General features: G+C 43.0%; 1 protein-coding gene across 1 annotated transcript; it reads left to right on the top strand.

The window, feature by feature from the left end:
• The first annotated feature begins 2220 nt into the window (after positions 1 to 2220).
• On the top strand, positions 2221 to 20257 carry PLOD1 (procollagen-lysine,2-oxoglutarate 5-dioxygenase 1). The gene is made up of 19 exons (XM_068658776.1): positions 2221 to 2497; positions 6910 to 7001; positions 7512 to 7648; positions 8876 to 9039; positions 9526 to 9638; positions 11187 to 11250; positions 12025 to 12122; positions 12486 to 12587; positions 12689 to 12820; positions 13093 to 13214; positions 13987 to 14091; positions 14519 to 14644; positions 15446 to 15587; positions 16121 to 16234; positions 16506 to 16571; positions 16929 to 17033; positions 17429 to 17575; positions 17888 to 18013; positions 18285 to 20257. Exons 1-19 carry the CDS (start codon positions 2416 to 2418, stop codon positions 18438 to 18440), a joined length of 2193 nt encoding a protein of 730 aa, XP_068514877.1. The 5' UTR covers positions 2221 to 2415; the 3' UTR covers positions 18441 to 20257.
• Positions 20258 to 20261: the final 4 nt, after the last annotated feature.

Below are 20261 nucleotides of genomic sequence, written 5' to 3'. Positions count from 1 at the left end.
CCGAGGCTGCCTCACTGAGCTCTGCCCCGTTCAGTTTTTAGGAAGTTGCAGCCCTGCTCGGAGCACGTGTTGCACGTACTCACAGGCACATCTGCACTCGCAGCTGCCTCTGGTTAAAAAGACAGGCAGCCGACTCCAGCCAGAGCGCACAAAGCAGCATAAACAGGAAAAAAAAATCTGCTCGCTGGGTTGGCATAGCTACAGAACGCAAACAGAGCTGTCACATAGGGACAGGCCGAGTGTGGCACTATGAACAATGATGCATTCATGACTTCTAGTGTGCAAAACTGCTCTCATTTTAGAGTGGAGAGATTTAATGCCCTTAAAATGAGAAACTTAACGTTTCTAAAACTCTAGACTGAGTCACAGACCTTGGTCTGTGCCTTGAAGATGAGGGGATGCCTTTACTGAGGCTCCCAGCTCAAACTGTAGAGGCTGCTAAAGATGTAGCAAGGGCTTTTTCAGGGCTTCCAAAGTACAGAAGAAATCTAAAGTGAAAGTGTGTTCTTTTTTTTTTTTTTTTTTTTTTTTTTTTTCATTTGGTGAAACTGGCAGCATTGAAAAGGAAGTTTCCTGAAGTCACCATCTTAGGGACAACTAACGTTTCCTTGGAGTGTTGCCTGCAGTATGTCATTTGAGCATGAGGACTTTTCTGTTTGCCTGGTAATTATGAGGGAATTCCTGCTTTGGAAGGAGGGAGTGGAAACAAGAATGCTTTGAAAAGAATCAAGAGTATTCTCAGAGAACAAATTAATAAGAAGGGTTGTTCTTTGGGAGGATGCTGTTATGAAACATGGAGAACATTAGCTACATTGTGGTCCTTCTAGCAGGTGCTTATTTTTTTTTCCAGGATTCTACCTTCTTGTGCTTATTCTGAAATTTTGAATCCTGTAAGATGTGTGCTTTCTGTTCATTTTAGTTAGGGAAACTTGCATATTATCCCAATCCTCTTATGTTTCTGTAGGTGTGTTTCTGGCTGCATATTCCATAGCCCCAGGGCTATGTATTGCATTTATTTTCTATCTCAATTTGTTCACCAACTGTCAGCATGCATCCTTCGCTTTTTATACCTCTGCTAAACCACCTACCACTGGTGCGTTCTCCCCAACACCTTACTTTTCTACTGTAACTTTTTTTTTTTTTTTTTTGATACATGGGCCAACCTTGAGTATGGCTGAGTCAGTACATCTCCTGTCATGGCTTCAATAATATACCGCAACCTGTCACTTTCCATCTACTTAATATCAACTAAATATTATTGATCGCACACTACAAGATAGAAAATAAGTAATCTCTTAATGTTTCTTTCCGTAATGGAAGCAAAATTGGTTTTATTTGAATACAGTGCCTAAAACCAGGGCTCTGTCATTTCTAGGCATTTGCTTCAGTAGAAAAAATGTGTTGCTCGAGGCCTCACGTAACGTGTGTGTCAGTGGTAGCTCCTTGTTAGTTGTTCTTCAGGCTCTAATGTTTCCCTGCATCTGAGTCATAAATTCATTGCAATATAAAAATGACCTTGAAACCAATTAAAAGACTGTAATTTTATAAACTATGTTTATTTTGTCCTCAAAGTTAGGCAAACTAAGCTAGAAAAAGAATCATCACGCTAGTGCAAGAAAACCCAGCACAAGGACAAAGAGTTAAATGTAAGGCAGTAAGAAACACATGTAGCTGGAAAAAACAGCATAGGAAAGTGCTGCAGATTTTGTATTCAAAAAGGAAAAGTATGAGATGAGAGGACAGGTGAAAAGACGGTATTTAGTAAGAGTATTTAGTATCCGGAGTAAGTTGTTTAGTATCCAAGTACGGTATTTAGTATCGGGAGCTGTGCATAATCCATTTCTCCTGTGCCTTTTTCCCACTTAATGACTGTGTCAAGCAGATGCAGCCTGGCACTAACTGAAGCTGGCCAGAAAGGAGGGAGTCAGCCCTGCTCCGACAGAGGTTCACGCTTTATTATCGTGTGCTGCTGCTTCTGCTGCCCCCAGCGCCCTGCGCACCCCGCCCGCAGCAGGACTTGCCGGGCCCCGCAGCCCAGGTAAAGTTGCTGTAGCCACAGGATCCTCCCCTCTCTCAACGCCTGCAAAAAGCAGATGTTCCCTTGCTTTTTCCTCAAGCCCCGGCCCCAGCGCTTCCTGCTCCCTCTCCCGGCTCCGGGCCAGCTGCCTCCCCGCCTCTTGCGGGGGCCGGAGCCGGGGCGGCCCGGGAGGAGGAGCCGCCGCCTCCCCTCTTCCTCCGCCCGTCCCCGCCGGGCGGGTCTGGTGCGTGGCACAGGCTCCAGCAGCCCCGGAGCTTTCTAGAGCCGCTCTCTGCCGGCTCCTTGCGAAGCGGGGCAGCGCCCGGGGCCGTTCCGCAGGCAGCGTCCCCGGTCGGTGTCGGCTCCCGGACCGGGATCCAAGCGGGGAAGTCGCCTCCATGGTGCCCCCGGCGGTGCTGCTGCCCTGGGTGGTGCTGGCGCTGCTCGGGGTGGAGGGTGGCAGTGCCTCCAAGCAGGAAGGTAAGGACTGCTCCGGGACGCTCGGTAGGGGACCGATTTCACGGGGAGCTGGTGGCCGGGCTAATGGTGGGGCACCTCTGCAGTTGGTGCTCTTACTGCTCTTAGTTCTCCAGTCAAGCTCAGAGGCATTGCCCGACCTGGGACCGGTGCCCACTGCAGAGTCTGAGCTGCTGGTTGGCATCCAGAGCCTGCTGCTGAGCTCGGAGGCAGGGCAAAGACTGGTGTGGGTGCTCTCTGCACATGCTTCTGAAGTGCCACAGTTACCAGACAGGCACACGCCACTCAGTTGTGTGAGAAGAGCCTTGGACAACATTTCTTGCTGCTAAAGTCCCTTGGGCTGCATCCCACCAGGGACAGCCCTTCCTGCTTTTGAACTTTGGCAGTTCAAGAACTAGGTAAAAGAGAACTTTTGATCCGTAGCCTGGCCATGCTGTTACATGTGATCCAAAATGCTCCTCAACCAACATTGTTTTATCCTCACATGTACAGTTGGTACATGCTGCGAACAGTAATTGGTAGAACAGTGGAGGATTAGGGAAGCTATTGAACGTCAACCAGGCTGACAAAGAGGTTCACGCACTGTCACTCTGCCAAGATGTTTGGATAATTATCTTTGTCTTCATTAGGGAAGTGGCAATGAAGAAGAAAGCTCATCTTGTTATCTAGAATATTTCCCTTGACACTGAGTGATTCTAATTACTTTCACTATGTATATTACTTAATAAAGTTAACATGTATCCCTAGGAGTGTTGGAAGGGGAGTTATTTAGCTATACTGGTGTTGCTAAAGCAGTGTCATTTCCGCATTTAGGATTCCTATTAGATAAATACAAGTAAGAAATGAGTCTCAGTGTCATCCTGCCTTACACACCCCAAATCATCTATGCTTTCAGCAAATTTTTAGAGCACACTAGAGATATAAAATGGGATGCTGGGATAGACAATCAGGTATGTTTAAGAAGAGGATATTGGAATTAACTGTTTTCTGAACCTGTCACTTCTATCATGGCTCAGAAAAAATGCCCTGCCATATCTGTGTATCTGCTTCCCAAGAGTAATATGAGAATAATGATACCCATCTTCTTCTTTATAAGTTCTTTTAAATTTCTTCAGAAGCTTTAAGCATAGTTACATGCAATTTTTAGTTGAGTTGTTACCTAAAAACTTGGGTAAATGTAAATTTAATTGCACTGAGTTGTGTGCTTGATTTTTCTATTTGATCCCGATAGTAGTGGTATTTTCTTGGACACTAACTTAACAGGAAGCTACACAATAAGATTTCCCAAAGCATAGCCTGGGGATAAATTCATTCCATGTCCTAAAATGCAGCTGCAGCTGTGCTTTTCCTGTTGAGTCAGGACAGAAGTAAATAACTCTGAAATTTGTTGTTAGTGAACTCATCACTGATTTTTACTAACCTCCCGGTAAAAACTCAGAAGTCTACCCAATCATTTCACTGTGATGTTGATATCAAAGTTCCTGACCTAATACTTTGTCTCTACAGAATCCTTGTCATTGCTAGCGCTCAAAGAACTTCACAAAACTGTTAAATGCCCCCTGCTATCTTTTTACAGATGTCAGTGCAGAGGGATTGCAAGACTGGCTCCTTGTTACAGAGCAGAGCTAACAGTACAGTTCAGCTCCTCTTGTTGTTAGTCCAGCACTTGCTTCATTGAGCCACGCCATGCTTGTGTTTTGCAGTCATACCATTATTAAATGTATTTCTAACATTTCTAGTTGTCAGCACGGCCCAAGGAGTCTTTGAGTCCAGTTTAACAAAATAGGCTCCTGTTTCTAGATATGAAAAGTAAGTGTTATTTGGAAAATAGTAAAGGATAAATCTGCTTTTGGAGGTTTAAAAAACTTCCACGCCATCCATGTGATACTGAAATTAAAGTGGCTTACTGCTCCGTTTCTGGAAATACCTATCAGCTGCATCAGGAAAACCACTGAGAAAGAGAAAAAAGGGTTAAAGGAGTAGGAGCGGAGGCAGCATAGCTCAGCACAGTGCTTCAAATACTGGGCTGAAGGAATGTCTCTTGGGATGGAAAACTCTTGCTACTGCAGAGATTTCTCAGAACAGAAACTGAGCTTATGCGTCTTGGAGTCCTACCCCCGCAGACCAGTAAGGAGAAGGGAATCTGTAACTAGGAATTCAGCTGTGGAGGACAGAAGTCTGTGTGCTGGCAGTTCCCTGCTCCAGTGGGCTCACATGCTACACAGTCAAACCTTTTCTGCCTTAGAAATCTGACACCGCTTCCTGTTCATCCACTAGAGCTTTTTGCTCTCTCATCTGGTCCAGCAAACTTTTGGCAATTGTATCAAAGGACGTATAAACAGATTGTTGCTTTCTTGGAGTGGTGGCACAAAAATGATTTATTGATTTATCTGATTAGAGATACCTGAGCATTCACGCTGTAATAATTACATTGCAGTCAGGCTCTTTTCTTTTGTCCTCAGGATATGTTTTCTCTTCTCCTTTCAGGTACCAGAATTTGATGTTTATCTTTACGTTCCTTGCTGGCAAGCCTGCATTTGCCTCCCTCTTCATTGGCAGTATGATCTCCAGTTTCTCAGAAACCAACGGCTCAGAGCTATCTAGTAATGCTGCCATGGTTTTCTGCATGCCATCATATGGCTGGAAACATTAATGGCTTTAACATATTCCCCAAGGAAATGAATATTTTACTCATTTTTCTACACCCTCAGACTAGACAGGGCACAGGGAACTGGAGTGTGCTGAAGGAGCTGAATTAGGAATGAACCTCATACAGCATAATTCTGCTTTTAAAGGTTGCACTTATGCAGAATTCATATTCCTTTGTTTGTCACTCTCTTTGTCCATTTGCATAAATGTCTAACAAAATGCAATTAAAGCTGACCTTATATAGACTGTTGTCAGTGTCTCCAGTCTGTGTTCTGGTGCAGATTTCCTTGGGAACATCCTTCTTACTAACTTAACCTTGTTTTTTACTTCTGCTATCTTTGTCAGGTCTATCTAGGACCCCAGCTCTTAGGTCCTTCCTCTCTAAGGTCAGATGATGTCAGCTTGGGTACACTGGGAAGATTCAATCTGGTATATCCATTGAAAAAAATCACTGTTCCAAGAGAAGTCTACTCCAGCCAACAAAGCATCCTTTCAGGTTTTCCTGGTATTTTCTGATGTTAAAATCAGATGGTCAGGATTCACATTTAAACACTGTTGCCAGAGCCTATACAAATTCCTATATAACTAAAAGTATTAATATGAAGTATAGCATTTAACACTACAGTGAAGAAGCCAGGGCCTCCACATAAAAATCTTATTCCAGTGATAGTCTAGAGAAACTTTTGAAAGAGAACTTCAGGATTTAGCTTTGCCATTTCTAAGGGACCGAAAATGAAAAGCAGTTTAGGAGAATGTAAATGAAAGTGATGGTTTTCCCTACACCCAGTCAATGCTGAATGACAGAAAAGCAACTCTTTGGGGAACAGAACTCCAGTTGCATTAAATTGGCAACTTCCAAGTGCGCATTTTGTAGTAGTTCTATTTTTCATCTTCAAGTTTAATTTCCTTCAAACTGTCTGTGAGAGAAGAGAATGGTAGCTTTCAATATCTGGGCAAGAAAAATAACACTCAGTAAATTGTATTTTCTTTTTTCAGCTTATAACTCAGGCAATTAAATTGTATCTTTTTACAGTCTACCATTTTATACCCCGGACCAAGTTCTAATCTCAGCTGCGCAAAGGCAAAGGAACAGTTTTGCTTGCACTGCAGCTAGTTTGGGGTTGTTCAATCAAATGCTGACATTTCTGGGCACCTTTGCCATGTTCTGTCCCCTACAACAGTTTGTTCCTCCAGTAAAACAATAGCTATGTCCATGCTTTCTTTTTTTTTTTTTTTTTCTCTCTATGAGTCTCTGAGGAGTTGCTGCCAAGAAAATCCAGGTAAAAAATAAGTAGGGTTTGAAGCTGGTTTTCTTTCTGACAAACACCTATAGTGCTTAACATCGTACAGGGTAGAGATAATTGGGTGAGGTGTAAGCAAGCTGTTTGCTTCTCAGCGGGATATGGTAACTCCACAGCTAGACTACCTCCCGTGCCTGTTTTAAAATGAAACTGGACAGCTGTCCATGTTACATGCAGCAGTCATAACCTGTGTCCATCAACAGCAGTGACTGAGCGTAAATTGGGACTCCTGGATTCTATTGCTGGATTCATGACCAACTAAGAGCATGATACTGAGAAAGTCCAGGGGTTGGATTTTATTCCTAATGACTTTACTTTGTCAAATCTGTCAAATACATTTAAGATGAATGATCCCTACCTTGGTTCAGTGACTTGAGAGTAAAGCCTCTTCATTAATTGTGGAACAGCAGAGTTTGCAACAAGGCAAGTTGATCATGTGTCTCTTGTGTTTTCTCCTGTTTGCAGAAAACCTGCTGGTTCTTACTGTTGCCACCAAGCAGACTGAGGGATTCCGACGCTTTAGAAGATCAGCCCAATTCTTCAACTACAAAGTCCAGGTGACGACTACCAGCCTCAGTGATGGTTGGTCAAAGGGAGTTTTGAAATGGGCGCTCCTAAGAGTACAGAATAGATAAGACTCAGCCACAGAATGATTAAACAGAATCTCAAGGGAGGACATGCCCGTTCAGACAGCTGAAAAATACTGTGACTGAGGGCACTTCTACAGCAGTCTTTCTTATTCCATCCCAAGTGGTGTCTTGAGATGAGTTCCATAACTCCTGCTCAGGGGAGTCCCATGGCATTTTTCCGATACATTGCTGAAATACACAGTACAGATTAGGATGCTGCAGTCCCTGACGCTGAAAGTACTTTGTTACTGTGCTCTGACTGTCCATCCCAGAGAGCGGCTCGAAGGCTGGCATATATGCATAGTCTCCCTGTCTAGATACTCTTTGATTTGCACTGGGAGTTAACAGGGGTATTGAGGCTGTGCGTTCTGGTTCTTTCCTGTGAGACTTGCTGGGGAAACAATCTGTTCAGTAGACCCTCTGCCTGTCATCTTTTAGGTACTTGGACTTGATGAGGAATGGAAGGGTGGAGATGACAAGAAGCCAGCTGGAGGTGGGCAGAAGGTCCGTCTCTTGAAGAAAGCGTTGAAGCAATATGCAGATGATGCAGACTTGATCATCCTTTTCATAGAAAGGTAATGGATTGGAAAGGATTTGTCATGGACTGAATCAGAAAGTTGTTTGGACAGATTCTTATTAAGAAGAAATTAACTGTGAGATGGATTCCTTCTGGGAGGTGTGTACAGACCTGTGTTTTTTCCCCCTGAATTCCTTGCAGTAACTTGAGAGTTGCTCAGAGCTGCATCCGTGGCAGTTGGGAAGCTCTGACCAGAATGGGCTAATTCCAGCTCTTATATAATACAAAAGTTGATAGCGTTGTACCTGTTTTTGCCAGGTTGGAATTTGGCTGCTGCTATCTCCAGAGAATGAGCAGGCAATTTCTGTGGACCCAGGCAGGCCTTCCTTAGTGGAATTATTTTTTCATAAGGTGAGGCAGGCAGCAACACAATTCTGAGAGCCAAGAAATAGTCTGCCAGAAATATATGGAGAGGGAGAAGGATGGTTCCGAGTCTCAGTGTCTTTTCCTGTGCCCAGCAACAGGCAGGGCTGGGATACTGGTATTGTCTCTAGCTCTCATGGCAGGGAGATCTTCTTTTGCAGCTCCGAGTGTCTACGTGCATTTAGAGGTTGGGAATGATTCATCTCTGGAATGAACAACTTTTTACTCACCACAAGTGGGTCTGTAGTATGCAAATCCTCTTGGAAAAAATGCCAGTCTCATTCTGGGAGTGTTGCTTGGGAATTAGTTCCACCCAATACTGAAGAGGTAGCGGCTGGTATCCTGCATCCAGTGACTATTTTCTAGTATAGATCCCTCATAAAGATTTGCAGAGCTCTATGGAGAGTGGCAGGATGCCAGAACATTTGAACGGCATGACCTATGGGTTTGTTTAGTTTAGAAAGGAGCGTGGGTATAAAGGAATGGCATAATAAGTCTTAATGAGTGAGGACACCAGGGTTTCACAGCTGCAAAGCAGGGAAAAGAAGAAAAGATCAGCATGTTTTGCAGCTTGGAAGTTTTGGTTTTACTATCAGTGAAAACTTTGTAGAAGTGAGAATGGACATAAGTTACCCCAAGACATTGTAGAATCTTCTGCAGTGGAAAGTAACATCTTCCACTCCATGAATAAGACTTAACTTTAATTGGCTGTATTTAAGACAAAAAATACTGCAAATACTGTGAAGCAGAACTAAAAGAAGGGGATTCCTAATAAATGAGCTGTTTCTATAAGCTTTTTGTGCTGACACATTTTTCTGACTCCATTCCTTCCTGTCCTGTTTTTGTTTGTCTTTTACTCTAGCTATGACGTACTCTTTGCTTCGGGCCCCACAGAACTGTTGAAGAAGTTCAAACAAGCCAAGAGCAAGGTGGTGTTCTCAGCAGAGAACTACATCTATCCTGACAGAAAGCTGGAAGCCAAGTACCCTCAGGTGCGAGATGGAAAGCGCTTCCTGGGTTCTGGAGGTAAGAAGCAGAACCTTCTTTCAGCTGAGAACCACTCTTAGCTTTGTCCTCGTATTATAAGGCCTTTGGGAGAAGTGTAAAGGAATCAAGTGTGAAAAGCATCTCTATAGAATATAGTGAGAACTGAAACCCGGGGCAAAACTGTCCATAATGGAAAGAGTAACAGTGCTGCTGTCTTTTACGTGAAGAAGGAGATATAGCTATGAATTACAGCTAAAGGATAGGAGCCCCCTCCCTATCCCTTCTTTTCTGTGAGTCCTGTTACTCAGGGAATGAATATCTGAACTTTTCTGTTCAATCTTGGTGTAATTCCACCTAAGAAGGGTGGTCTATACATGCTTTTACAGAAAGCTGGTGTATCTCTGCTGCACTGTAGGGTGGAATGAAACTTTTTGTGTGACAAAAAGGGAGAGTATTGGTATACAGGAGTACTTAACGTTTTATGTTTATCTGGGTTGAAATACCTCATTGTCCTTATTCCTGCAGGCTTTATAGGTTATGCGCCAAACCTGAAAAAACTTGTAGAGGAGTGGAAAGGACGGGACGATGACAGTGACCAGCTCTTCTACACAAATGTCTTTTTGGATCCAGAAAAAAGAGTACGTGTAGCTAGATTTTGGGATTAGGAAGAGTTGTCTGAGAAGCATCACAGTTAAGCCTTTTCTGTGCAGTATCCCTGTTGACTATAAAAGAAGTTAATCAGATATATTTGGCCCCAGAATTACTGCTCTGGAATCCTTACATGCGTAATAGTGTGTTCTGTTATCTGTTTACCTTGTGAAAGTTTGCATTATAGCAACTGCAACTTTGTTCTGTTATTAGCAGATTTTATCTTTCAGCTTACAATGTGACTGGGAAGATAGGTGGCTTAAAATAAGTCTTACTGGTAATACATACCAATAGCTCTGTGTGCTGATATTTAAAGCTATTGAGTGTGGCAGAACTAACCAGCCTTCTCCCAGGGGATGTGAAACCGAAATTTTAAGTGTGTATCTTCCCTGTGCAGCTCTCACTTAGAGATATCCAACTTAGCACTAAAGTACATTGTAGGTACGAGTGCAGATAAGGCCTGAGCAGATCTGAGGGGATGAAAAGAACAAAGGTTCCCAGTCTTGCAGCCACTGCTAGAGTAAAGAGGCTACCACTGCCTTCAGCAAACACCTCCAGATCCTGACTGACAAAATCTGCATTAGCCTATGCAGCAAGCCACACAACATCACACAGAAGCTTGGAATGGGCCGTGGCTGTATCACTGCCATTCCAAATTAGCCACGGCTATTTGCCATGGCCAAATCATCCGCCCCACAGGGTGACTCTGCTTCTGTTGTGCCTGCCCAGCTCTGCATTAGGCAGTGCAGTCTGTCCTTGAGGGACGTCACAAATGAATGGGGATTAAGCAGTGAAACTGTAACAGTAGAAGTCAGGAGGAATCATGAGAAACAGGAAAGTGCTTTCAGATCAATTAGAGGAGTTGTGCTTTTTTATATCCCCAAATCTGAGTATGGCTCATGACATTTTAACATAAACAGTTCCTTTAACGTTCTCATCTGCAGTTCTGGCCCTATGCCACACAAAGGCTGAGTAATTCTACTAACTTGGCATTCAGACAGTGGATGTTAGCACCCCGCTGTCCTTTCCAGTAATCAATCTTAATAGATGCCTGGAGGGTCACTGAAATCTGTTAAGTCAGAACTGGATTTTAGTCTGACAAAAATCTAGTCCAAGCGTGACTTGTAGCAGGAGATAAAAGCAATGATTGCTCCAGCTGGCCTTACACCCTTACTATGTTCTGGTTTGACACTGGTACCTGAGCCCTTACCTGGGGTGATACTAGCCCTGTGGACAGGGCTGTACTTCATTAATATGTTGCATATTATAATTGGTACACACAGATCAGTATTTAAAATGTTCATTCATATGGTTTTGTCTAATATAATATGTTGAAATTGTTTTAGAAAATGGTGATTTTTCCCAGATTCAGGTGAAAATGAGGAAGATCTGGGAGTGTTTCAGGCTTCAGAGCCTGGAGATTGTGTAAATGATTATAGAAATATGATATATCTTTATTCAGCATAGATTCTTTCACATGTGAAGAATGGATGCTTGCTTGTATTCTAATTAAGATTATTTATTTAATTCTTTTAAAGGAAAATATCAACATCAGTCTAGATCATAGAAGCCGGATCTTCCAAAACCTAAATGGAGCATTAGGTGAGATGGCAGAAGGAAGCCAGTTTCTCCTTGGAATGCAACAGCATGCTCACACCAGAAATAAAGTTGCGCTGTGGCTGAAAGGATTAAATTTCAGAAATTCCTGTCCTTGTAGAACGAGCTCCAGCAAAAAGCCTCTGCCAGAGTTCTGGGATTTGTTTGCAATTCCACTGTGACCAACTAGGTTCACATTGCAATTCCCTTTTCACTTGGGGGAATGCAGGTCAGGTTTTCCATCTTACATCTCCTTGCCACTTTGATCTCCAAGCATGTCAGATTGTATTAGCCTTAGGGATTGAAACTGGGAGGCACTTCACTGCAAGTAATAACACATAACACTGCCTAGGGCTTGCCTTGTCTTTCCGCTTCGGAACAGTGTCTGGAATGCTATAGGAGGTGAGATGCAGCCAGACACTGCCTGGAGCACTCGCTGACCCATACCAGGCTTCTGACCAGCTGATTGATTGATTTTGCCAGTCCTTGCTAAATTGATTCACTTACTCCTGATATTACTCCCTGATGTTTTCAGTCTTGCACCAGTCCATCTTTGTTTCAGTCAGGTAAAAAATGAAAATGGTGATATAGCTGTTTTGTTCTTATGCTCTTTATTACAATGAAAGACAGGAGCTTGGATCTGTACTACTCTGTTTTCCAAAGGATTATCCAGATCCGTGCATTTGTCTTTCAACAATTGTTCAGTAGAAATGGGGCAATGTGCTGCTAATTTTGAGTAGTGGCCGTCCTCTGATAACATGATGGCAATGTCATTTGCAGATGAGGTGGTTCTGAAGTTTGAAAACGCACGAGTGAGAGCAAGGAACTTGCTATATGACACTCTGCCTGTGGTGATTCATGGAAATGGACCCACCAAGGTAAGAGGGCATCCTGAGAGAAAGGGTTGATATGCATTTGTTGCAAAGTAATCCTTTAGATTTGAATGTATCAGGTTACTGCCTTCCCCTATACTGACTTTCCTTGTCTACATTTACACTGAGACGCAATAAGTGGCCCAGGTCCATAGCAGCAAGGTGGCTCTGGTTCAAAGATCAGTGTGTAGTTAGACCCTCAGACTGTAGCGTCTAACTAATACAATACATCCATGTAAATACAGATTTATTAGTCCAAGGAGAACATAAATGAAGTACTGTTGAAATGTGACCTTACAATGGGGAGTGATAGAGGCAAAGATAGTCCTCTGCCCTATAATGTATAACATGGCAAGTTCCCTTTTGCAGCTGCAGCTGAACTACCTGGGAAACTACATTCCTCAAATATGGACATTTGAGACTGGCTGCACTGTGTGTGACGAAGGTCTGCGAAGTCTAACAGGTATTAAGGTAAGGCTGATGTCTATTCCAAGCTCTCAAGACAAATGTTAAAGTTACCATGGGATCTTAGGTGTCTGATGAGCTACTGCTTCTCTTCTCATTGAATATAGGATGAGGCACTGCCAATGATTCTGATTGGCATTTTCATTGAGCAGCCCACTCCGTTCCTCTCTCAGTTTTTTTCACGGCTTTGTAAACTTCATTACCCAAAGCAACGAATCCAACTCTTCATTCACAACCATGTAAGTAAAGTTGGCCTGGGATGGTATGCTGGGAAAATGTATACCTCCTCCTGTACTCTAATTGCCTTTGGCAGTCTACTCAAAGGTTGCAGGCTTTATAATCCCAGTACTCATCTGCAATGGGACCTATACAACAGCTGCATTCAGCTGTAAAGATGTGGAAGTGGCAAGAGCTGTTGCTTGTCTGGTTTTGGCATTCTCAAGAACAGGAGGCTGAGCGGCCTGGGATGAATTCAGCTCACCTGTTTCTCCTTATTTTTCCTCTGGCATAGGAGGAACATCACTCAATGCAGGTGGACTCTTTTGTTGAGGAGTATGGCAAAGAATATCTTGCCATCAAAGTGATCGGACCAGATGATGAGATGGAGAATGCTGAGGCGCGTAACTTGGGCATGTAAGTGAAGAGGCCAGACATGATGGCTAGCAGAGTCAGCCTGTGTCCAACCTAAGGCAGTCTTTTTTTTTTTTTTCTGATGATCATCACGGTCAAGTGGATTTTTTTTCCTTTCAGTCACTCTCAATTTTCCTAATGTTAATTCTCCATGCCCATTATACACTGGGGAAAAAATCAGTCCTATTCCTTCAGTTTCAGAAACCAAATTCTCACTGATTGTTTGCTCCGTTAGGATAATAGCCCTCTACCTCCCACCCTCAATAGTCTGTATGCCCAGTCCTACATCACAAAGAATGTGCATCCATATTTCCAAAGCAAAAGAGTGTAGTAAAGCTGAGAGTTAGTGGCAGAATATCCTGTTATCTGTGATCAGAAGGTGTGAGTTTGAGCTCAGGTCTGGAATTGAGCCAGCTGTAAGTGGGAACCTGCTCAGTCTGTGTTGAGGGAACAGTTTGCTACATGTGATACACACATCTCAGCATGTGCTGTTGGCTGCTGAAACTGATGTGCTTTACTCAGCTAGCCCTGTGGATTGTTACAGTAAATTAACTTTTCTAACACTCAGCGGAAGACTCTTAGACTATTAGGTGAGAGAATTCAACCTTGTGTAGTGAAAGATGACCTTGTCCATGGCAGGCTGGTTGGAATTAGATGATTTAAGGTCCCTTCCAATCCAAACAATTCTATGATTCTATGAATTCCTGCCGTTCTGTCCCTTGTCTAACTGTTCTAGGAGGATTTTGATGTGACTTTTCTTGTTCTCTGGCTATAGGGATTTGTGCAGAAAGGATCCTGACTGTGACTATTATTTTAGCCTGGATGCTGAAGTAGTTCTGAAGAACACAGAGACTCTAAGAATCCTAATTGAACAGAATAAGTAAGTTCTCGGGGCTGAGCAGTCATTACTGGCCATCTTTCACACAGGGAATATAGTGAGCTCTTTTATCAATGAGATAAGTAAGGCAGTAGCTGGACTGTGTTGGGGGTGGAATGTTACATGAATGCCTCTTATTTGGTCCCATTTTACTGTAGTTGGAATCCCTGAATTTTAGGCAATGGATGTAAATCATCCATAATTTTGCCTTTATATAGTCACTAGAAGAAATTGGATTCTAAGAGACCTGCTTCTGGATGCAGTTAGGGATGAGATTGTAACCACATTTGCCCTTGCATATGTGGAATTTTATTTCAACATAGTTAATGGAAGCAGCAAGGGATAGAGAATCTGCCTCTTATGATTGCCTGGTTTGTAAATCTTTCCCTTTACTTCCTGTGGTAACATCCCTTTTCTTTTATGCTCACAGGCTGGTGATTGCCCCACTGGTAAGTCGACATGAGAAGCTGTGGTCAAATTTCTGGGGAGCACTGAGCCCTGATGGATACTATGCCCGCTCAGAAGATTATGTGGATATTGTTCAAAGGCGGAGGGTGTGAGTATACAGGAGAGTTTCTTATTGATGCAATCCCTCAAATACAAAGCTGTCTGCTGCACATTATCATCAAAGCAGCTAATGTCTAAGAACCAGAGCGTGCAGTTGTCTTTGGGTATAGAAAAGGCAAACAAGTCTGTTCTCATAGTTGGAAGTTACTCTATGTTCTTCCCTGAGCAGAGACTATAATGCACTTCAGGCACTTTATTGTGATCAGAGTAAGGTGTTGAGAGTCCCAACTATGCTGAAATCACTTCATCTTAGTCGTGTCATGTTTTCCCATGAATTATAGTTAGTGTGATCCATGAAATCCCATAAGGAGCTGTGTAATCTTTATCTGATAGTCTTCATAAAACACCAGGTGACCATGGAATGGAATACTCACAAAATATAATTGTTGGTTTATTCATATTCTTGAGTGGCCTTTCTGGGGGGCAGTAAATGCTGGAAATCAGCTTATGCCCTTTTGGCTGGTTCATTTTTTTTAAATCAGTAGAAAAAAAAAAAAAGCTGATCTCTCTGGGAAGAGATTCAAGCCATTAACTGCGTCCCTAGCAGAAGTACACAATATCAGTTAATTGCTTTCACAGTGCCCTGGCATTTGTATTCCTTCTCTGGGCAATATAAATGATTTTTCCTGGAATGACAATTCCTGCTGGTATGGTTTCTCCTTACTGTTCTGAGTTGGCTCATTTAAGAAAAGCCTGGCTGATAGAGCAGTGCTGCCTGCCATCCCACCAAGTCTAGCATTTTCTGTACTACTGCTATTTCAAGTCTTACTCTTCTACCCCTGTGTTTCAGTGGGCTTTGGAATGTTCCCTACATCAGCAGTGTTTACATGGTTAAAGCTAGCACTCTGCGATCAGAGCTTGACCAGGGAGATCTCTTCCACAGTGGCAAGCTGGATGCTGACATGGCTTTCTGCCACAACGTCCGGAATCAGGTCAGTTGAGCAGAGAGAGGCTGGCAGGGGAGAACTGCATGCCAGCGTGGAGGTGACAAGATTAAGTGGTTTCAAGGCATTCAGCTCTGTCGGAGTATCGGTCAGGATGAATTGGCATCACTCAATCCTGTGCAGGCTTGGAACAGTGTAGGATTTCTGTCTTGCTGTGAAACCACCCAGAGCCAGGGACCGATAAATGGAGATAACATATTTGTTCTTGGGCCTATTCAGGGCTGTTCTAAAAGGGTACAACTGGGTAAGAAGGAAGAACCTAATCTTACAGCAGCTGTTCTGTTCTGTTTCCAACCTCAGCTGATGATAGGCACAGAATTACTGGCTCTTGCTATAACTTCAAAATTTCTGATATCCAGGGTAGAAATTAAAGTAAAAGCCCACAGGAGAAAGAATGAATAGATGAACCATTTGGGAAGGGCCATAATCACTGGAAAGCTGTCTAGTGCTTTTATTTCACAGTTGCTCACAGAAATATGAGGCCTGGAAACAAAGCTTGATCATTTCTTTCTGTTCTGCAGGGAGTCTTTATGTACTTGACAAATCGACATCAGTTCGGACACATACTGTCCCTGGAGAATTATCAAACAGATCACCTCCACAATGACCTCTGGCAAATATTCAGCAACCCTGAGGTGAGATAACCTACATGCTCTGCAGGCTTAGCAGGCTATGTGGAATGTGAAGCTTTGATGACCAATTTCGCCAATAAGGAAGGTCCAGGCTCTGTTATACAGTATCTCTCAGCTGGGATCAGGAATTTAGCCACAGAATATAAAGAGAGGCTGTTTGATTCATAGCATTTGGATTTTCAAAACATGTGAAATACTGCTGTACCCTTGCTTTTCATTGCATCTCTAACTAGACCCTGCAGAAATGACTGGTTTGCTTATCTTTTAATTGCAGGACTGGAGAGAAAAGTACATCCATGAAAACTATACAGCAGCTCTGAAAGGGAAATTGGTAGAAATGGTAAGAAAACATTGCTTTTATCCATCAAAATGGGATGTTAGCGTCAGGATAACACTTGTATTACCACTGTTGTCATTCTCAGGAACAAGCAGTTCAGCAAGACCTTGCAGTCTTTCAAATGACATGGACACATGACCTTGAAAGTATTTTTAGAGCAAAATTGTTATTCTAGAAGTACATCTCTAGCTCTCCTAACTGGAAGTAGGGCATACAAATCAGAAGACAAACTTCTATCCTTGATATTTTAGTTACTTTCCACTTAATCTGACCCTATCCACAGTCAGTTTAGTCTCATTCCTTTTGCCTCAAGCACCTGTCCTTGTTTTTCTGCTGTTCTCACCTGTCCACATTCTGCAGCCCTGCCCAGATGTTTACTGGTTCCCTATATTCACTGACACTGCCTGTGATGAGCTGGTGGAAGAAATGGAACATTATGGCAAGTGGTCCACAGGTGACAATACGGTAAGAAAAAGCAAGAGCTCTTTGATTTCTAGGTGACACCATTTTCCATGTATACTTGGTGACAATAGTGCCTCGTTTAGAAAGACATTAGGACCTGCAGTTAAGGCAGGAAACTGGATGCAACGCTCTTACTTTCCTCCTGATTTACTCCATGATTTTGCCCATGTTCTTAAATGTAAATTAATTTTTCTGAGTCCTTTACTATCTGCTGAAGCTATCTGCCCTTTTGATGGTAATGCTGTTTACCTTGGGGTTTATTTGTTGTTTGACATAAGGTTTCCATCCTGAAAATCCTGATAAATAAACCTCATATGTAATTACCAGAAACAAGTGCTTTTCATTCTTGGAAGTCCAAGGTGCCCACCCTCATGGGTATTTTCATGATTCATTTTCAGGACAGTAGAATACAAGGAGGCTATGAAAATGTCCCAACTATTGATATCCACATGAACCAAATAGGCTTTGAAAGAGAATGGTATAAGTTTCTTCTGGACTATATTGCACCCATCACGGAGAAACTGTACCCAGGATACTATACCAAGGTAGGTATACCTTGGCATGGAAACATACAGTCGACTCAACATCTGCTACAGTCACAACTGTGTGAAAAGACTACTAGAATCCTTTGGCAATACGGATACTGTTTCCCAGTATGGAGAACTGATCCTGGAGTGTGACTTGAGTATATGTATCAGGAAATACACAATTTCCCGATAACTTTCTCCTGCCTTATTGCTGTCTTTCTCTCGTAGCAGTGAGATGCAATTTAAAAATGACACCCTGTCCTGCAGCTCAGTAGCCATGGACTGCTATAGCCCTGTACCTGACGTGCACTGTCTTCTTCTCTCCTGCAGACTCAGTTTGAGCTAGCCTTTGTAGTCCGCTACAAACCGGATGAGCAGCCCTCCCTAATGCCCCATCACGACGCTTCCACCTTTACCATTAACATTGCTCTGAACCGAGTTGGAATAGACTATGAGGTAAGTGTTGGCCAGTGGGGCAGGAATGAAGTACAGGCTCTCAGGCAATCCAGGCGGCTGAAAACCCTTTCCTTATCCATATCTGGCTTCTCCACACTAAAAAATGCAATTAATGACTAGGTTAGGTTAGAAGATTTTTGAGAACATTACAACCATTAGATTCCCCAACCACTTTTTCACACTTTTAGAAGCGTTGCCAAGAGAAGGCAATAGACCCATTCCCTGAGGTGCTTGTACCAAGCTGACGTGTTTCTTGGTCTGTTTCTCTCAGGGAGGAGGCTGTCGGTTCCTGCGCTACAACTGCTCAATTCGAGCTCCACGGAAAGGGTGGACCCTTATGCATCCAGGACGCCTGACCCACTATCATGAAGGTCTTCCAACCACCAAAGGAACCCGTTATATCGCAGTGTCCTTTCTTGACCCCTAGAGCCATGCTTCCAAGGAAGGACCCTTCCCTGGCCCCGCTCACTGCTGACTTTGAGTGGAAACAGGGAACGCTGCTGAGAGTCTCTAAGGCATTGATCAAAGCTATGTGGATATTGATTTTTAATGATATTTTAAGACTCCACTACTGGAAGATCTCCCTCTCTGATACTGCAGGCAATATCTAGGAATGTTGCTGTAGAATTGGAAGATTTTGTGCCTTCATTTCTGATTCTGGTCCTCATCCGCTGTTTCTTGGAAATGCGATTTTACTTGAACCTTCACTGCTTGGTTAGTTTTACAGAAATGCTTTCTTGGACTGGAAATCCAGCTTTTTGGAGGCAAGTCACAAGCTCTCTCTCTCCAAGTAGTTGGAAGCCCTTTTCTATCTACAGCATATACAGGACTGGACATTGGAATAGCATCCAGAAATGATTTTCTAAACATAAACAATCAGGGAGCTGGCTCCAAGAGTCAAAACAGTTAAATGTCATACCAGATGAAACTCAGTAGTAAGAGCCTGAAGATCATCTGATTCCTTACCTCTTTGCAGTCTTGGGAAACGTATCACAAAGTTCAAAGCAGCAGCAGTGACAATATAGGTGCTTCCTGTTAGCTAAAGGAAGGTCCGCTAATGATTCTTTACCTCTGGGATTAGTCTGAAGACAAAAAATAGCCTCCTTATCTTGTATTACTGCAGTTTAAAGGGAGCGTGTATATCCAGACAAATTCAGAACATGTCAATATGTGCAGATTAAATATAAGAAAGGGAAGGCTGGCAACAACTAGATCAACGAGGAGGGCTTCATTGCTGAATTAGCTAAGCTCTATCCCATGTTAAGATTTTCAAGAGCTCTTAATCATGGGGTAACAATCCTGAGGCCTCACTGGTCTTTGATGGCCTCAGTGATTATTTGGATAATTTCCTTTGCATCTAGCTAGAATGGGCCATCACTATAAAAGAACTATTTTCTGGTACTTAGAGGAAATCATTATTCAGTATTTCTATTAATTTGAGATTCCAAACCAAAGTACTCCACTGCAGACACTTCTCCAGTGGGGCTGAGACTGAAAGAAATGAGTGTTTGGAAAGTGCTAAGATAGTGTGGTGAACCAACAGGTGTAAAAATCTGCCTAGGATAGGTTGTAGGAGCAAATAGGGAGAAACCTTTCTGCTGTTACCCGTGAGATACCTGCTCTGCTTTTTAGACACCTTTAGTCTCTCAGTCTGCCAGACTAGAATGTTTCACAAGCAGTAAATTCACGTCAGAATTGTCCTTAGAAAAATATTAATCTTCTGTGTGTCCCTAGCCTCTGCTATCTAATTTTCAGGTGTAGAGCCTTGTCATCTAGGACGGGACCTACCGATGCAGGCAGGATAGCTTTAGTCATGTACATTTTGGCAGAGAACTCACTCTCTACAATTTGAGTGGACCTGCAGAAGGTACAAGAGGCCCTTTCCCACAGTTTCCATGGGCTGTTGATGTCTGTTTCAGTGCTACACACTCACACAAGCGGAAGGGAGAAAAAAACGCCGGACAATCACCTTGAAGAGTAAAATGGTCACAATGTGCTAACTGAAATCCATAACAAATGCCCCAATGTTGCCAAATAAAGGGACTTTACAGGCCAATCATTGAGATGTCAAGTAGGTGTATGTATTTATTTAGCAGAGTTATTTTTTTTCCCCCCACTTATTTTGTCGCGTTTTCCTCTGCCCGGTACTGTGACTGGAACGAATTAGGAGCCTGCGCGCTCTGATGTTTCACACAGGATGTACAATTTCAACCAGGGGAACTCGCATTAAACCATTACAACACGCTGG

This window comes from Anas acuta, chromosome 22 (assembly GCF_963932015.1).
Source record: "Anas acuta chromosome 22, bAnaAcu1.1, whole genome shotgun sequence".
Lineage (NCBI taxonomy): Eukaryota > Metazoa > Chordata > Aves > Anseriformes > Anatidae > Anas > Anas acuta.
This window is presented reverse-complemented; position numbering and strand designations above follow the sequence as displayed.

Excerpts from the sequence above, each read along its gene's own strand:
- PLOD1 (XM_068658776.1), top strand. The coding sequence starts at position 2,416 with ATGGTGCCCCCGGCGGTGCTGCTGCCCTGGGTGGTGCTGGCGCTGCTC. Across the intron at positions 14,645-15,445 it reads ATTGTTCAAAGGCGGAGGGT|TGGGCTTTGGAATGTTCCCT; the intron begins GTGAGTATACAG and ends CCTGTGTTTCAG. Across the intron at positions 17,034-17,428 it reads GGTCCACAGGTGACAATACG|GACAGTAGAATACAAGGAGG; the intron begins GTAAGAAAAAGC and ends ATTCATTTTCAG.